The sequence below is a fragment of the Dromaius novaehollandiae genome, chromosome 18 (genome assembly GCF_036370855.1).
Source record: "Dromaius novaehollandiae isolate bDroNov1 chromosome 18, bDroNov1.hap1, whole genome shotgun sequence".
Lineage (NCBI taxonomy): Eukaryota > Metazoa > Chordata > Aves > Casuariiformes > Dromaiidae > Dromaius > Dromaius novaehollandiae.
In genome coordinates this window covers 11940315-11955062 of record NC_088115.1, presented here as the reverse complement: position 1 = coordinate 11955062, position 14748 = coordinate 11940315, and the positions used below count along the sequence as shown (strand labels likewise).

At 53.1% G+C, this 14748-nt stretch overlaps 1 protein-coding gene across 3 annotated transcripts in view; it reads right to left on the bottom strand.

The window, feature by feature from the left end:
• Positions 1-14748, bottom strand: part of RAB11FIP4 (RAB11 family interacting protein 4) — a 120336-nt gene that overhangs the window by 30623 nt on the left and 74965 nt on the right. The window contains exon 1 of one of the 3 annotated variants that reach the window (XM_026099081.2): positions 7711-7851. The exons of the other annotated variants lie outside the window; for them this stretch is intronic. Coding sequence (XP_025954866.2) covers positions 7711-7836 — 126 coding nt within the window. The 5' untranslated portion in view covers positions 7837-7851. Of the gene's footprint in view, positions 1-7710; positions 7852-14748 lie in introns of those variants that run through there. 3 annotated transcript variants of the gene reach the window in all.

The following is a 14748-nucleotide window of genomic DNA, read 5'->3' as shown; positions in this document are numbered from 1 at the left end:
TGTGTTGCATTTTCCAAGAACAACACTGTCCGAACTGACCCTGGACAGAGTTAGGAGACACCAGCCTTGTCTAGGCAAGATAGTACCTGACGTGGACCAGCACTCGGACATGTTTAGAAAGCCCAGCATAGATAAGGACACTTCTTAAAGATATGCAAAAGCAGCTGATAACCAAGTCACTCGGTGTCAAGTAGATCTGTGCTGCACAGTGCAGTTAATCCACAACATATTAGCAGAGAAGCAAAACCAGCTGGGTAAGAACAGATACTTGAATAACACTCGTTATCCTAGCGATGGACCTAGCGCCTTCATAGGGACAATCAATGAAAAAAAATCTTCCTTTTTATCACCCGTGCCATGTATAACGAATCAAAGGTCAAGCAGATGTTAAACATTTGGAGGTTTCTGCAGCACGCGCTTAACCAGGTGAGGCTACACCGGCTGAACGCGCTCCAAGCGCGGCAGAGGCTCTCCGAGGACAAGGAGCGGGGGGTCTGTGTCTGACCAGGCGGCCAGCGGTACGTGACACGTGTTGAACGCGAGCGCTGCGGGCTGGGGCCGAAGGCCTCCCAAGGAGCGGCTGTTGTGTCCGCGCGCAGCGGTGTGCTGGGCACAGTCGGACACGGGACACCCCGAGCAGCGCTCGCACAGCGTCCTGCCTGTGCGCTGAACCTGGGGTTACCTCCACCCCCAAACCCCGCTGGAGAAGGCAGCGCCTGGGCCCGGCCAGCCGGGCTGGGGACTTCCCTCCGGCCTGCGCAGGAGCTCTGCACCGCTGCTTTCACGGACAAACAGCGGCACCGACCTCCCCGGACTGCTCTGGGGAAAGCTTTGCCCCAAAACTGCAGGCCTTTGGAGGTGCTCTCTGGAGCTGCGGGCAAACCTGGGAGGACAAGGCAGCACCTTCCCGCAGCACGGTTGGGATATGGATCCGCGCAATTTCACACTACCTGCGTGGAAAGGAAGAGGTGTTATTGCCATTTCCCCAAAGGGAAATCTGATGTGGAGAGGTTGTGGCTTTTAAAGGCGTTCAGACAGCTACTTCCCACCCTTTAATGGCTTCTGCTCCATATTTGCATGATAAAAGAAACAGTTAAAGCCTTTGTCAAACAGCAGGAACACAGGCTAGGTGGTCCCCACCCCTAAAACTATGTCTAAATGACTTCTCCAAGCTCCGACAAGAAAAGCATGACAAAGGCAGGGCTCAGATCCTCATCTCCCCATGCTGCAGTGCTGTGCCAGGGCTCTGAAGTGCTTTGCTAGGATGGATGTTGCACAGGACTAAAATTATCCTCACACATTTGGCTTCCCTCCTTCCCTCCTCCCTGGGCAATAGGCAGCTAGTGGGAGAGAGCGCTTCACGTGATTAATTTTCTGCCGTGGCAGGGAGGCTGCATTTCATGGCCCTCGCTCTCTCTTCTACATCTGTGTTTTTGTTTGCTGGTGCTCAGACAAATGACCGGGGCGCGAGCAGCGATCCGGAGCGACAGCAGCCCTCCGGCCCCCGAGCACGCAGCGCAGCAGGTATGTGTGCACGTGGCTCACATCCACGTGGCCCGGTCGTCTTCCCTTCACACATGATACAGGCTTTTTATCATTAAAGCATAGCTAACATCTTAATTTAAAGTCTTCCCAGAGCCTGGATAACATACATCACAGAGCTCCTCAGCTGAAACCAATTTTCATCTCCTGCTTCTGGGAAAAGCAGTGATTCTTTGACATCCAAAAATGTTAAGCAAACTGGCCACCATGTACAGGCACCCCCAATAAACCGAGGAGCACCAGCGCTTCTGCCAAAGCCTCATCTGTAATGTTCACACATCACCAGCAGACCTTCCTTTGACTTAAGACACACTTAGGGTTAGTCCTCACACCCCTCATTCTGTCATCTTTGCCCATGCTGAGTCCCAGCCATGCTCTGTGAGCATCTCCCCTGGTTTGCACTGGTTCCCGTGGTAGGTGTTGTTGCTCCCTGCCAGGGGACAGCGCTGACCGCGGGAGTCGTGGCTCCTCGGGGCCAGGCTGACTGTCCTGCCCGGCTGGGAGACGGGGCTCAGGGGCTTCTGGTATCCTCCTTCCCCAAACTTAAAGGAGAACAGAAACCATGTCCCTCCAGATTGCTTTGCCCCTGCTGCTCTTCCAGTGCTACCAACCCCTCCAAGCCAGGAATAGCTTTTATCCTTCAGGCTCACAGAGAGTAACTGCCCTTTCTGCCTTTTGGCATTTTCACGCACTTGTAAATAGCCAGAGATGGAGCAAATGCCTCCAGAAACCGGGCTGAGTGGCAGCTCTACCAGAAGCATTTGCATCTGTAATTACCTTCCCTATAGACGCAACTGCTCTGCCTGGAAACCATGTGAAAACTGCAAGTCTGGTGTAAAGCCTCATGCAAAAATCTCAGTGGGAAAGTGCCCTTCACTCCAGAGAGAAACCCTCCTTCCCTTTCTTCTACCCTCTTTGCAGAGCTGACTCTGGGGATGCTAAAGCCGGCCTTACACATCTGTCTTCCACATTTTTCACTTCTCCCATGCTTTAAAGTTGCTTCTATTTTACATCTGGGTGACCAAAGCTTAAGAGAAACAAGTTCAAAGGCTTCTTCAACTCGCAGGATGACAGCAGGTGGTCCCCCCTCTAGCAACTGCTCATCTTACAATCAGACAAGAGGAAAATGGAAGAAGTAATTACAGCGTCCGCATCGGGCCACCACTGCCGGTCACCCCTGCCGCCAGGCACACTCCCTCGCCTCCGGCCCGGTGGCTCAGCCCCGGGTGGCAGAGGCAGCGCCGGCCGCCCGAGGAGGGATACGGTGCGACGGTCGCTCCCGTGCGAAGTCCAGCATCACCGCAGGTCGGTGTCCGCAGTCTGAGCACAGACACGCAATGCCCCTCGCAAGCCCTACGTTACTGAAGGTGTCCACGCCGACGGACAGGGCCCCTCCAGGAGACCCATGCTCACGCAGCAGGACCGTGAGGGACGGAGGACACCAGGGAGAGGAGACGCTGCCTCCGCGGTGCCACAGCCCAGGGTCCCGCTTGGCGCTCGGCTCCACCGCGCCGTGTAGAGACGTGACCACCATGTCGCTGCCAGGCTGCAGCGCGCATGGCTTGCGAGGCTCCCTGTGCAGACGGGGTTAAAGGCATCCCCCTCGGAGCTGCCACCCTTCCCGACCACCTGCGTACGCTCTGGCCCACCTATTGCAGCCGTTCTGCTCTGGGTCCCTTCAGGGAAGGAGGGGAACAGCAACACCCAAGTTCCTCCCCCGAAGGCCAGAGGAACGCGGGCGAGGGAGACCCAGGGGACTCCGCTTGCGGGCTGCGGACGCTGCCGCCAGCTGGGGATTCCCCGGCGGCTACGCAGGCTCCTCTTAAGACAGTTACCGGATTACAACTTTGGACTCGGCGCTTTATGCTGCGTCAGGCCTGAAAGAGCCTGTTTAATCAGCTGGTAATGCGACACTTCCCTCTATAAAGACCTGCGAGCTGCTTCCCTGGCAGCTCGCCTTCCCCTCCGGGAGGCCAGGCTGGAGCCCCGGCTTCTGCCGGGCTGCTGGGAGCAGGGAGACGAAGCAATCAAAAAAAAAAAAAAAGATCAGGACAATTGTTATTTTCACTTGAACTTGCAGGACATCCAGCTCGAAAAGGACGTCTCGCTGAGTTCCTGCAGGCTGACCCGTTTCAGCCCAGAGAGCAGGAAAGGCTGAGCTCAAAACCCTTCGCTTCCTCCCAGCTCCCACCGGGCTCAGGCACTGGAAGCGATGCAGGAATGAGAGGTGGCACAACAGACCTCGGACACAAAACTGGGCACAAATGCACCAGAAAACAGACACGTTATCTACTACTGCAAGAAGCTTATCGAACAACCCAGCTTGCAAGGCTTCATGGGACAGGAGCGGTGCACAGACCGGGGGTCTCCTAAGTGCACAGGCCTGAAAGACTCTGACCCTCGCTGCTTTTCTCCTTTACACATTGGCTTCTTGTCTCTCACTGATTTTTCATCTTCCAGCATCTTTTCACTCTATGCTAAAAGCCAAATTTAGCAAGTGATGTAGAAAAATGGCAGAGCAAAAAAGCCAGCCAGGTGGCTCCTCCACAGCCGCACGGCATCTTCACTTCGACAAGTGCTACAAAACATCCCAGGTGAGATAGCTGCTACGGGTGCCAACTTAGCTGCCATGAGCCCACCTGGATGCACCGCTACCTTGCTTGCAACTAAATCCACTGTCCTGGTGAAGAAGCTGGAAGCACCTCCTGCCCCTCCTATGCAGCAGATCCCAAAATAAGAATTTCTGGACACTCTCTTATGCTGTACCCGACCAGGCAAAGCCAGACCTGTTATTTCCAGCATGCAGGCTCTGTTACCTCTCATTGCTATGGAAAAGCAGCTTTAGTTTGGCATGAATGAAAAGTAATGACTGCAACATTGTATGGAATTGATTTAATAAGGTTCAATGATTGAAACAGGAAAGATTTCCCGTAACAATTTGTCACTGTGACCAGCTCTGCCATCAGCCTAATTGAAATTTGTGCAGTGAGTGGGGGCAACAATCTTTGCTATCAATTAACTCTGAAGAAGTTGAAATCTTTTGATTCATTCTGAATTATCAGCCCTTTTTATGTCGGATTTTTAAAAAGGTCTGGGTATTTATACAGCTATTAAGAATATTCAGAAGTACCATAATTCACAACCAGCATTTGCAACCATGTATTAAACCACACGTTTCAAAGCTAGTATTAGAGATAAAGACATAATTTGTATTTTATTTGGAGGGAAGCAGGTAGAAACCGCCTATAAATGCCCACTGCAAGGTCTGCATCTAGTCGCAGCCTGTCCTGCCACAGACTTGGGGCTGCAGATTGGACTGGCACTTCCCAGGTTTCCCCTACAGACACGAAAACCCCAGCTCTGCCATCCTTATTTACACAGACCCGCACCTCTTCTGGGATTCTTCCTTATGGTTTAACTAAAGTTGTTTCTAGGGAGTTTATGGAAAGCAGCAGTGCCCGTGCGGTCATCCAGGCGCGGTGCCCACCGGCTCGTGCGAGGAGGACGCGGCTCACGGGGACTGGGGCTCCGGGTGGGCAACAGCAGCCCAAGGTGGAGAACGTGAGAAACTCCTTCTCACGCAAACGTGCCTGTTAATAAAACAGTAGGAAATGCAGAGAAGCAGATTCATCTCAGAGTGAAATGTTCCTCTGAGAGCCTCCTGAGGAGTCAGCAGCAGCTTGTTACGGAGCTAACATTTCTTTTACTGCCACAGCCATGTGAATAAGAAATATTGCAGTGTTAGGAGCAGTCAAGAGAGGAAAAAAAGCAGGAAAGTGAGGGAGGCAGAAGAAATAGCTTTGAGTAACAAAACCCAACGCTACTGGAAAACCTCCTGAAAGGTTTTGAGTCTGAAACAATCCATGACCTAATTAGGTGGCACTTTTAGTGGAGAATAGAGGAACAGAAAGAAAAGAGGGGGGAAAAAGGGGGGAGAGATGGAGAGGCCTGAATACTCAGCAGACCATGCCAAGCTAGAGCTGACCAAGGCTGACGCTTTATTAACATGCCCGAGCCCACGCAGAGAGGCACGAGGGAGGTGCAGAAGGCAGGGCACTGGCGCAGTGCTCGTGGGCAGTCTCCATTTTATACGCTGAGGTGAGGGAGGCAAACAGAGGGGAAACCCTGCAGCTCGTGGAGATCTGCAATGATCAGATAGCATCCACACCCATTTCTGTTACTAATGAAATCCCATTTTTCTCTACGGGTTAAAAATGGTTTAGATATCCATAACCAGCGTTGGAGGAAGCAAGTATTACAGTGAGTTGGGCCAAGACGTCCTAAGGATGTGATCTATCCTGCATCCCTCCCCGAATGATTCACTGCCAGCCACGGCAGAAAGACAGTTCGGAGGCAACTGGCATCTCTCCGCCAGGAAGAGCCTGGCTCGTGTGCCCGGATAACGCGGGTGACGGTCGCCGTAGGCCACATGGGAGGCAGACTGTGTGCGCTGAGCTGCTCCAGGCTGCCCCTGGGACAGAGGGTGCCCGGGCCTCGAGCTGCCAGCCCGTGCTCTTGCCGGCGGACCCGAAGGGCGTATGGCTGTCGGGACAGTGATACGTATCTCAGCGCGTGGGAGCCACCACGGGGTGCTGCCCTCCAGGAACGCCCTTTGGGTGGGACCCAGATTGCTGTGAGTTTCCCTGCTCCTGAGCCTCTCAACGGGATGGTTCACATGGACAGTCCTAACTCGAGGTCAAAGACAAAAACAGAAAAGGCCTAATTCACAAGTCAGGATGGGAAAAGGACAGTTCTCCAGTGGTTTCAGCAGGAACAAGCCCAGCAGTGCAAAACCAAGCAGTGCTCTGCTTTTGAGTGGGATGCTGCCGCAGGAGGCAGCAAGGGGGTCATCGGGAGTATCCAGATGGATATCCCGGTGGAAGGCACAGACACCATGCCTGTCCTGAGGCAAGAGGCTCTGGAGAGCCCAAACCATCTACCAATAACACGCGACACACAAGAGCTTCCCGCGCTCCACCTGAACCTCTGCAGGAGGGAGCAAACACACACACCTCTCATCGCCAAGGCGGTCATGTTCTCTCTTTAACAACGACAGGCCAGATCCTCAGCTGGGATATCCAGGCCAGCACGAGCGACCTCAGCCAGCTCTGCTGATTCGAATGGCAAGATCGTGGTCTGACATCTCCCACATGATATCGAAAGTGGAGAACAGCCAGACTGGCCAAACCTTGTCACTTCCCAGCCAGAACGGTTACGGACCGTTGGCCACAGCCGGCTCCCCGTGGACACACTGGCCTCAGCATTTCTTCACAGCAGGAGAGGTGATCGAGCCAGTGCTGTCCTCAGCAGCTGCATCTGGTCGCCATCCAGGCACGACAGCCCCTGCTTGAACTGCAGATTCCTTCGAAGGAGGCACCAAACCGACCACGATCTGGTCCAACCATCAGCCGCTACCACAGATGTACAAAGCCTTTGAACCACGTTCCTTCAAACCCATGTTCCTCCCCACAAAGGGCATTTGTACGACTGCCCGATCACCGAGCCCTTCTGCATCGATGAATCGAGCCCCGGCTCCTCTTCCTCCTCCCGCAGTGCTCAGGAACCCCCAAGGAGCAGGTCCGAACACGTCATCCGCTGTACTCTGGGACCAACCTGCCTCGTCCCCGCCCAGGAGCTGCGAGACGAGCGCTGCGCTTGCAGGCTGGGTGGCCAAGCGGTGCCTGCCCGCCGCAGACCGCCGAGCCACCGCGCTCCCCCTCCGACGGCCGCGGGTCCTCGTCCCGGGGGGGGCCGACGGGCGCTGCGCAGCGCCGCACGGTGACACCCTTCGCCTGAGCCGGTGACACAACCCCAGCAACGTCCCTCCTCTCCCCGGCGCGGGAGAGCGAGCGCGGAGCGGCTGCAGGCACGCCGGCCCCGGGGAGGCCGCGGGAGCGTGCGGAGCACAACGCGCCCGGCTCCCCCCGAAGAGGCGGGCAGGGTCAGGCCGCGCTTTCCCAACCTGAAGGGTTTTCCAAGTCTCGTCTCCCTCCGTCTTCCGCTGCTCCGTTAACGGCTGGTTGCAGCGGTTTCACGCTAATTGGAAGCAGACTTGTGCATACAGGGGCTTTTAGCCCGATTTGCATTCCTGATCCACAACACGCTCAACAAAAGGCAGCTCCTGGGGAGGAAAACTCACCATTCCTCAAGGTAAAGACACGCACTTACCGAGAGGGCTGCCGAGGTCCATGCACGGAGCTGCGGGTCTCCGGGGCCGCCCTGCCTGCAGCCGAGCCACCTGGGTGCCGGGGCCGCGGAGCAGCCTGCGTGCCGGCGTGCCGGGGCTCTCCGCATACCGTTGCCAAGAGACGGGGCGGCCCGCGAAGCGAAGCCTCGTCTCCCCGGCCGCAGGCGTTCCCAATCAACCGCTTGTCCAGGGCCACCGCAGGCATCGCCCCCGGGATGGCCCCGCTCTCCTGGATGCGGGTGAAGCTAAGCTGCCGTGCAGTGCTTTCCCCGGTTTGAATATTGCTTAGGAACACATTTTCGAGCTGGAATTGTAACCAGCTCTTCACTTTAGCCTCACTTTTGGAAGAAATCGGTTTTCTGCCTCCCACGCCCTGCTTGGAGCGGCTTGGAGACTGCAGAAACTGCAGCAGGACTGAAGTCTGCCTTCAGCTTTGGTGCTGAAGTCTGCAGTGGAATTGGTTATTTCTAAACAGCCATAAGAATCAACTATGCCAAGATTTTATGACTTGCATTTGCATGATTCCTGCCATCCGGAAACAGAGACATCATAAAATCAGCCGCTGCAGTAAAGCACGTGAATAAATGTTTGCATTACGGCAACACATCCTAGACAGACGGGTTGCACGGTGCCAGGTGCCACACAAACACACAAACACCATCCCAAAGATCTCACAGTGCAAAGTAAGAGATATACGAAGCTGCAGAGAGCAAGAAATAGCCGAATGAGAGGAAGACAAAAGTCTCAAGAGCAGCAGAAGCCAAACTGCCTATCTGAAAAAATACTGCCTCCCTACCACCTCTCAAAGCAGTGCAGTGGTGCCATTTGGGCTCCTACCCTTCTGAATTTGTGGTCCCTTTTATAAAGTAGTAACTCTTCAGCTTTGTGGTACTGGTTATCCCATTTCTTTCTGGTGCTAAGATGGAAAAAGTTCTCACAGCTCATGGAGACCTGTGCAAACCCCCCAAAAATGAGTAGGCGTTCAAGAATCCCTCTTCCCATTGCTCTTGTGTTACAGTCAATTCTGAGTATGTTCCAGCTTTCTCATTTGACCTTAATCATTGTTTCTACAGGTAAACTGATTATAATAAAAATGCTTACATTATGGAAGTCAGATCAAAGTATTTCAAAGTTATCAGAATGACTGATCTGACAGATTATTTCTACATTTTTGTTTTTTTTCCCTATGGATCACAAATGCTTCTGAGAATGATTTCTTGTCTTGAGTCAGCATAGGGAACATTTTTCAATATGTTTCAATCTTTAATGGGATGGAAATGCCATTTCCTGCCCTTTCCTATTAGTTAATCATAAACTAGATAAAGTTTAACTTCAGACTGAAACAATATGAGCTCCCATCGCATTGAATATCCCTGAAGATATCTACATTTAGGCACCATCACTCCTGATAGGGGCATATCGTTTTTATGACTGTGTTATAATGTTACAGGAAGAATAACTGAACCCTGCTTATTTTACCTCCAGTACTTCTAACACTCAAATTTCTGCAACAACGAAAATTTTGACACTTAATTTTGTTGATGAGGACTGTTCTGAAAGCGGGAAAGGTCAAAGGCATTTCAAAGATCCGTGTTTTCAGAGAAGATACACTTTGATCATCTGCTTTCCTCCTGCAGCTATCACTATGTGCCTGCAAGCGATCTAAAATGAACTCCTCGCACAAGAGCACGTGTGCACACGTGTCACACGCAGCGGGGCCAAAGCAGGCTAAACACATCTCCGCAGCAGGGCCTCAGCTCCTGAGCTGGAACAGTGTCGTAGGGGAGGCAGGAAAGGGAAGGAGGCGGCAAGGTCAGGGAAGCACCAAGGCAAGACACCTTGGCTTTGCACGTGGGTTTCCCCCTCCTTCACACCCCCGTTGGCACCCGAAAGAAGAGGAAAAGCTGCCCCCGTGCCTGCCCTGGTGCTGCAGCGGGGCTGAGCCCTGGGCTGTGCAGCGGCGGGGCCGGGAGCGAGGCGGCTCCGCAGCGGAGACCGGCTAAGGCTGCAATTAAATAAGCTGAGCTTGATTAAAAATGTATCTCCCGCACTCACCAGTTCCATGAATCTTTCAGAAGCTCTAAATCTGAGAAGGTAAATTAACTCCTTATCTCTTCGTAGTTTAAGCTTTTTAAAAAGCAGGCCTGAAGCTGGAATAAATTCAGCAGGCAGCAATCTTTTAGCCTTACATGGGAAAATTTGCCTAATAAAACACTGTGATTTTATCAGACCGCTTCCTTCTGTTTCCTCTCTGGTGGGTAATGGAAGTTACACCCACTCCTTAGCTTTGACATGTGTAACCCAGAAAAGCCTCAGTGTGCTGTAAAAATGCCAAGCGATGTGTTTCTTTGCTGCAAGATGTCTTGGGGCTCTTGTCACATTCTTCTAAACACGCGGGGATAAACTAAACGCGTTGTTAGCAGCGAGCAGCACACCCTCACCCGTTAGCCGTTCTTCTGCGTGGAAAAGAACAATTTCTGATGAAATACCGATCCTGTTACGTCCCTAGATTGCTCTAACTAGAGAGTTGCCCAGTCTTTGACCAGCCTCAGGCTGAAAAATACGTGTTCTGAGAGAGACTCGGATACTCTGAAAAAGAGTTAAAATAAAACGCGAAAACTCTCGCTAAAAGATTTTTTTTTTAATTGGGGTCAATCAGTTTCTTAAAATTTCTTAAAAGTTCATGAGATTAAGCAAACTTGTTAAAAAGCCGGTCAGGAGGACATGGAGACACCCCGCTCGGAGAGGTGCCAAGGGGAGGTGCTCTCACACTGAGGTACCATTTCCTTCCTCCCAAGCCAAGAGGTTGTCAAAAATCACTATTTTGAGGCCATTTCAGCTCTGACAGAAAACAGTTTGCTGAACTGTGTCACTGGGCTTGGCAGTGTCTCCGACAGAGAAGCCACCAGAGAACGGGTCGCTGGAGGAGCCCGGGAGGCACGTTGCTCCCGGCCCTGCAGCACCAGGGCGAGGGGCGGCAGCGGCACTGAGGCCCCGGCTCGGCCCCGCCGTGCATCGGTCGTACCCGCTCCCTCCGGCTTTGGGGCTGACCCCCTCGGGCATCTGCGATCTGCTGCTCCCACCTAGCAAGGCCGCCGGCGGGGCCGCTGCCTTGGTGGCCCGGCATTGTGCGGCCGAACGGCCTGGGCCGGCTCCTCGGGGCCTGCCGGAGAGCGCTACGGCTGCCGCTGCTGCTGGTGCTGCAGCACTGCTGCTCTTTATAAGCCACCTTCTTTCCAGATCCCCCGTCCTAGCAGGAGACACAAAGGCACGTATAAAAGGCAATTAAACCGAGCACAATGGGTTGCGTTAACTACCGGTAACTAAGAAGCCACCTTGATCCCTCTCTGCATCTAAGATATTCACTGCACGACACTGAGGCCTCAGCTCACAAAGACTTTTCAATTTAGGATTAAACGCTGCGTTGGAAATAGCTATGGTAACCCACAGCAGCAGATTATAGCTGGCAAACAGCAGCGCATGAGCGGCAAAGGGAGGGCAAGGGGCTTTCAGCATGTGCGCTGGGAGGAGGGATGCAAAGAAAAAATCTGCTCCGTAAAATGCTTCCCTATCTTGCCGTGCTTCTGGTACTTGGGAACTGCTGGGACCAGAGGGAGGAAGAGGGAAATACCAGGGATCGGCGTCTCCTGAGCAGGACTTAACGGCAAGCTGTGCCGGTGAGAAGGTGCTTGGCTTGAGCCCCAGCACCAGCGGCCAGGGCGGACGCAGGGCGGTGCGTGAGGTCTCCCCAGAAAGGGGCTGGCGTGGCCGATCTTCACGGGAGGATTTCGCTCGCCTCCAGTTTGCATGATTGCTTCACAAACCGTAGCTTCCTCTTTTGGGGATTTTCTTGCAGGAACTTCTGCTTGTTACTTTTCCAGCCAATGCAGTTAGCCTGAAAGACTATTTTTAGCTGCTTTTCTTTCAGCACATTCTCCAAGAGCCCCTGCTGTCCATGTGGTCTCCAGCTCGCGTCTCGGGGGAGAGGCTCGGCTCGGCGTGGCCAGCGGCTGACAGCGGAGCTGGCACACGATCCCTGCTTTTGTGTCCGGAGCACCGCCAGGCCCCTCGGCGCGCTCGGAGGTCAACAGCGGCACTCTTCAGCGCTGCGAAGATCGGTAATGGGGACAACGAGCCAAGGGAAACCAAACGCACGCCAGCTCCTCAGGGAGCCTGCAAGGCCGTTCGGAGGCTGGGCAAGGGTCGGACGGTCTGGACGCGTGAACAGAGACGCGAAGCTGAAGGCCTGAGCATGTAGCACACACATACGGGGGCAGCTGGGTACGTCCGAGCATTGGAAAGCACAAGAATACTGTTGCAACTCATCTGGGGTAAATCCGACACTGAGATACAAAGTTACCGCTTTGTAAGGGCCACAGAGTGTTCCCAGCTTTAATAAAGTTCAGAGATAATAACTCATTTGCCTGCCCATGCCAACGCTGTGGCGGGTGTAACGCGTGCCCTCTGGGCCGGGCCCTGCTGTCCTGAGGATTAGCCTCACAGTCTTGACACAGATATTGTGGCACATATTTAATGTTAATGTATAGCGCTAGTGTATTAAATAAACTTTACACTGGGAAAGTCACACAAATGAGGGCCTGTTGTGCTTTAACCATACCCATACAAAAGCCTACTTTCATGAAACATAAGAGTTTAACATTGTTGAGGTCCCTGCGACTCTGCCAAATGTGCTTAAAACTGTCTAATGAATCCAAATGTGTTGGGGGATGGGACTCACTTTGGTCTCGCCCGCACACACCACTGGGGAACCTAACTAAGCCAGAAGTAAATTAGCTGCACAGAGGGATGAAGGCAGGCTCAAGGTATGAATTTCAAACAAGCCTTGACCGAAGAGCGTAATTTTTATCTCTGCAGCCTTCCCTGGTTTACAGGGAAATCTCTCCTCCACCACAGAGAGATCCGGCATGCTCTAATATATAACCGTGCCGGTTAAGAGCACAATGTACATTGATTCCAGAAGTATGGCCCAAGCTCGTTAGGCCTTATAATCTGCTAGGTTAATAAGAGCTCACATGGAGCCAGCATATGGGTATACTTACGAGCACATCAACAGCTGCAGGATACCAACTAAGTCCATCACACCGAGCAACGGAACCGGTTGTACTCTGCTCCTGATGTCAACACGGCAATAATTAGGGCTGCTGCGTGGTTCAGCAGATTAAAAGAGCCGGCAGACCAAAGGAAACCCCGAGTAACTCAAGGTAGACAGCTGAGTTACAGCAGGAGTCGTGGCCCACCGCGTTTCTCTTCTAGAAACCCTCACTTGAAAATATCAGCTATGTGCAGGCTGTGGTCTGGGCTACTAAATGGTAATTAGACAGCTACATGGGAAGCAATTACCTGATTACGAGATGATTAATTAGTATGCTGTCAAGATACGATTATCCTGGCATCTAGGGAATACACTGCATTTCTTCCTTGCTCCTTATAAGATGATGAAGACAGCACAAAGCACTTCTGCCCTAAATCCGCACAGAAAAGAGCAGCACAAGAGCACAGACAGCAGTGCTCAGCACCCGGGCATTTAATGGAGCTGGAAATACGCGGGGCAGACTGACACAGCCCAGTCCTGCAGGCCAAAACCAGCCCAGGAAACAACTTCACAAACTGCAAGAACCAAATAACATCTTACGTGTACCATCCTTCAAACCCACTGAATGCACCGCCTCTGCCCCCAAGCACACAGCCTTTCAGGGCAGAGAGGCAATTTCTGGCCACCTGTATGCTGCAGCGCAGGCACCACAATTTGTGACCATCAGCTCCAAATCAAGCCCTGTAGGTTTTTATAGCTGCCTGGAGGAGCTGGAGGAGCACAGCTTAGGTACCTCTGGGCCCCGAAACTCCAAGACAAGGCAGGAAGGAGAGGCAGGATTCACAGCACTAGCTCCGTCTAGCAGCATATGGCCTCGTCTGGATAGTTGGAACGTGCCAGTTTGTGCAAAGGCGCAGCAAACTCGCAATGGCCTCCCTGACTGTTTCCATAAAGTAGAAGTAAATTTGACACCCACCAATCTTGCTAGGCTAGCAGCTTCCTAACCTAAACGGAGGCAGCAGCAGGCCTTCAGCACCGTTACAGCCCGAGCCTGGCTCGTCCGCCCCGGCGAGGCGAGGCAGCACATTGGCGCTCTGCCGTGCTTCGGGCAGAGCAGAGGAGCGGGGAAAAGCATTCGGGAAAAATATCAGCCCACGAACCTCAGTATCTAGTTCCACCTACAAGCACAAGCGTGAGAGCTGCTGAGTTATTATTTTATATGTGCTCAGACATGAAAGCTGGGCCAGCAGACAGGGCACCAGCTGAGGCACAGCTCTGAGTCCCCACCCCATGACGGACGTCTCTGGGGACCGCAGTGGTCCGTAGTCACCTGGCTCTTCTGGGAACGGCTCTGACTGCCACCCTGGCAGATCGGGGCCTCACCACTGGATAGCTCAATTTACCTCCGTACTCTTGGATGACTAACAATTTCCTAGCTCCCGGAGAAGTGGGAGAGGAATTCATTAAAGCCTGTGAAGCGCTTTGATAGTGTGATAATGGCGTAAGTATTGTAGATAGTTATTATGCTAACTACCTCCTCTACATATCTGTGCCTTCCTCCTCCAGGAATTTCGCAGATACCTGGTATGCAGAATAACTGCCTCAGAAGTAACAAACCTCTTTACAAACAGCATTTGCAGATCATTTCCACATCTCACCACCTGTGAGGGCCACCCTACCCCTGTCCCTCCCATGTAACCGAGAGCAGCCTCAGGGCTGCTGCAAGAGGATGGTGAATGACGGAGTCTCAGTGCACAGCCCTTGAGCTATGCTGCTTCGCACATCCTTTGCAGCAGCCTCGGAGGAAGACTCCGGGCGGTAGCACCTTTACAAATCCCCTTGTGACCAAGGCCGTGCTAAGCCAGCCCTCCGGGACGGAGAGGTGGGGGCAGGCCTTGGCTGTCGCATCCACTCTTTGAACTAGCCTCTCCCTGCTGCTGCAGGCGAATGCCATCAGCACTTCTCA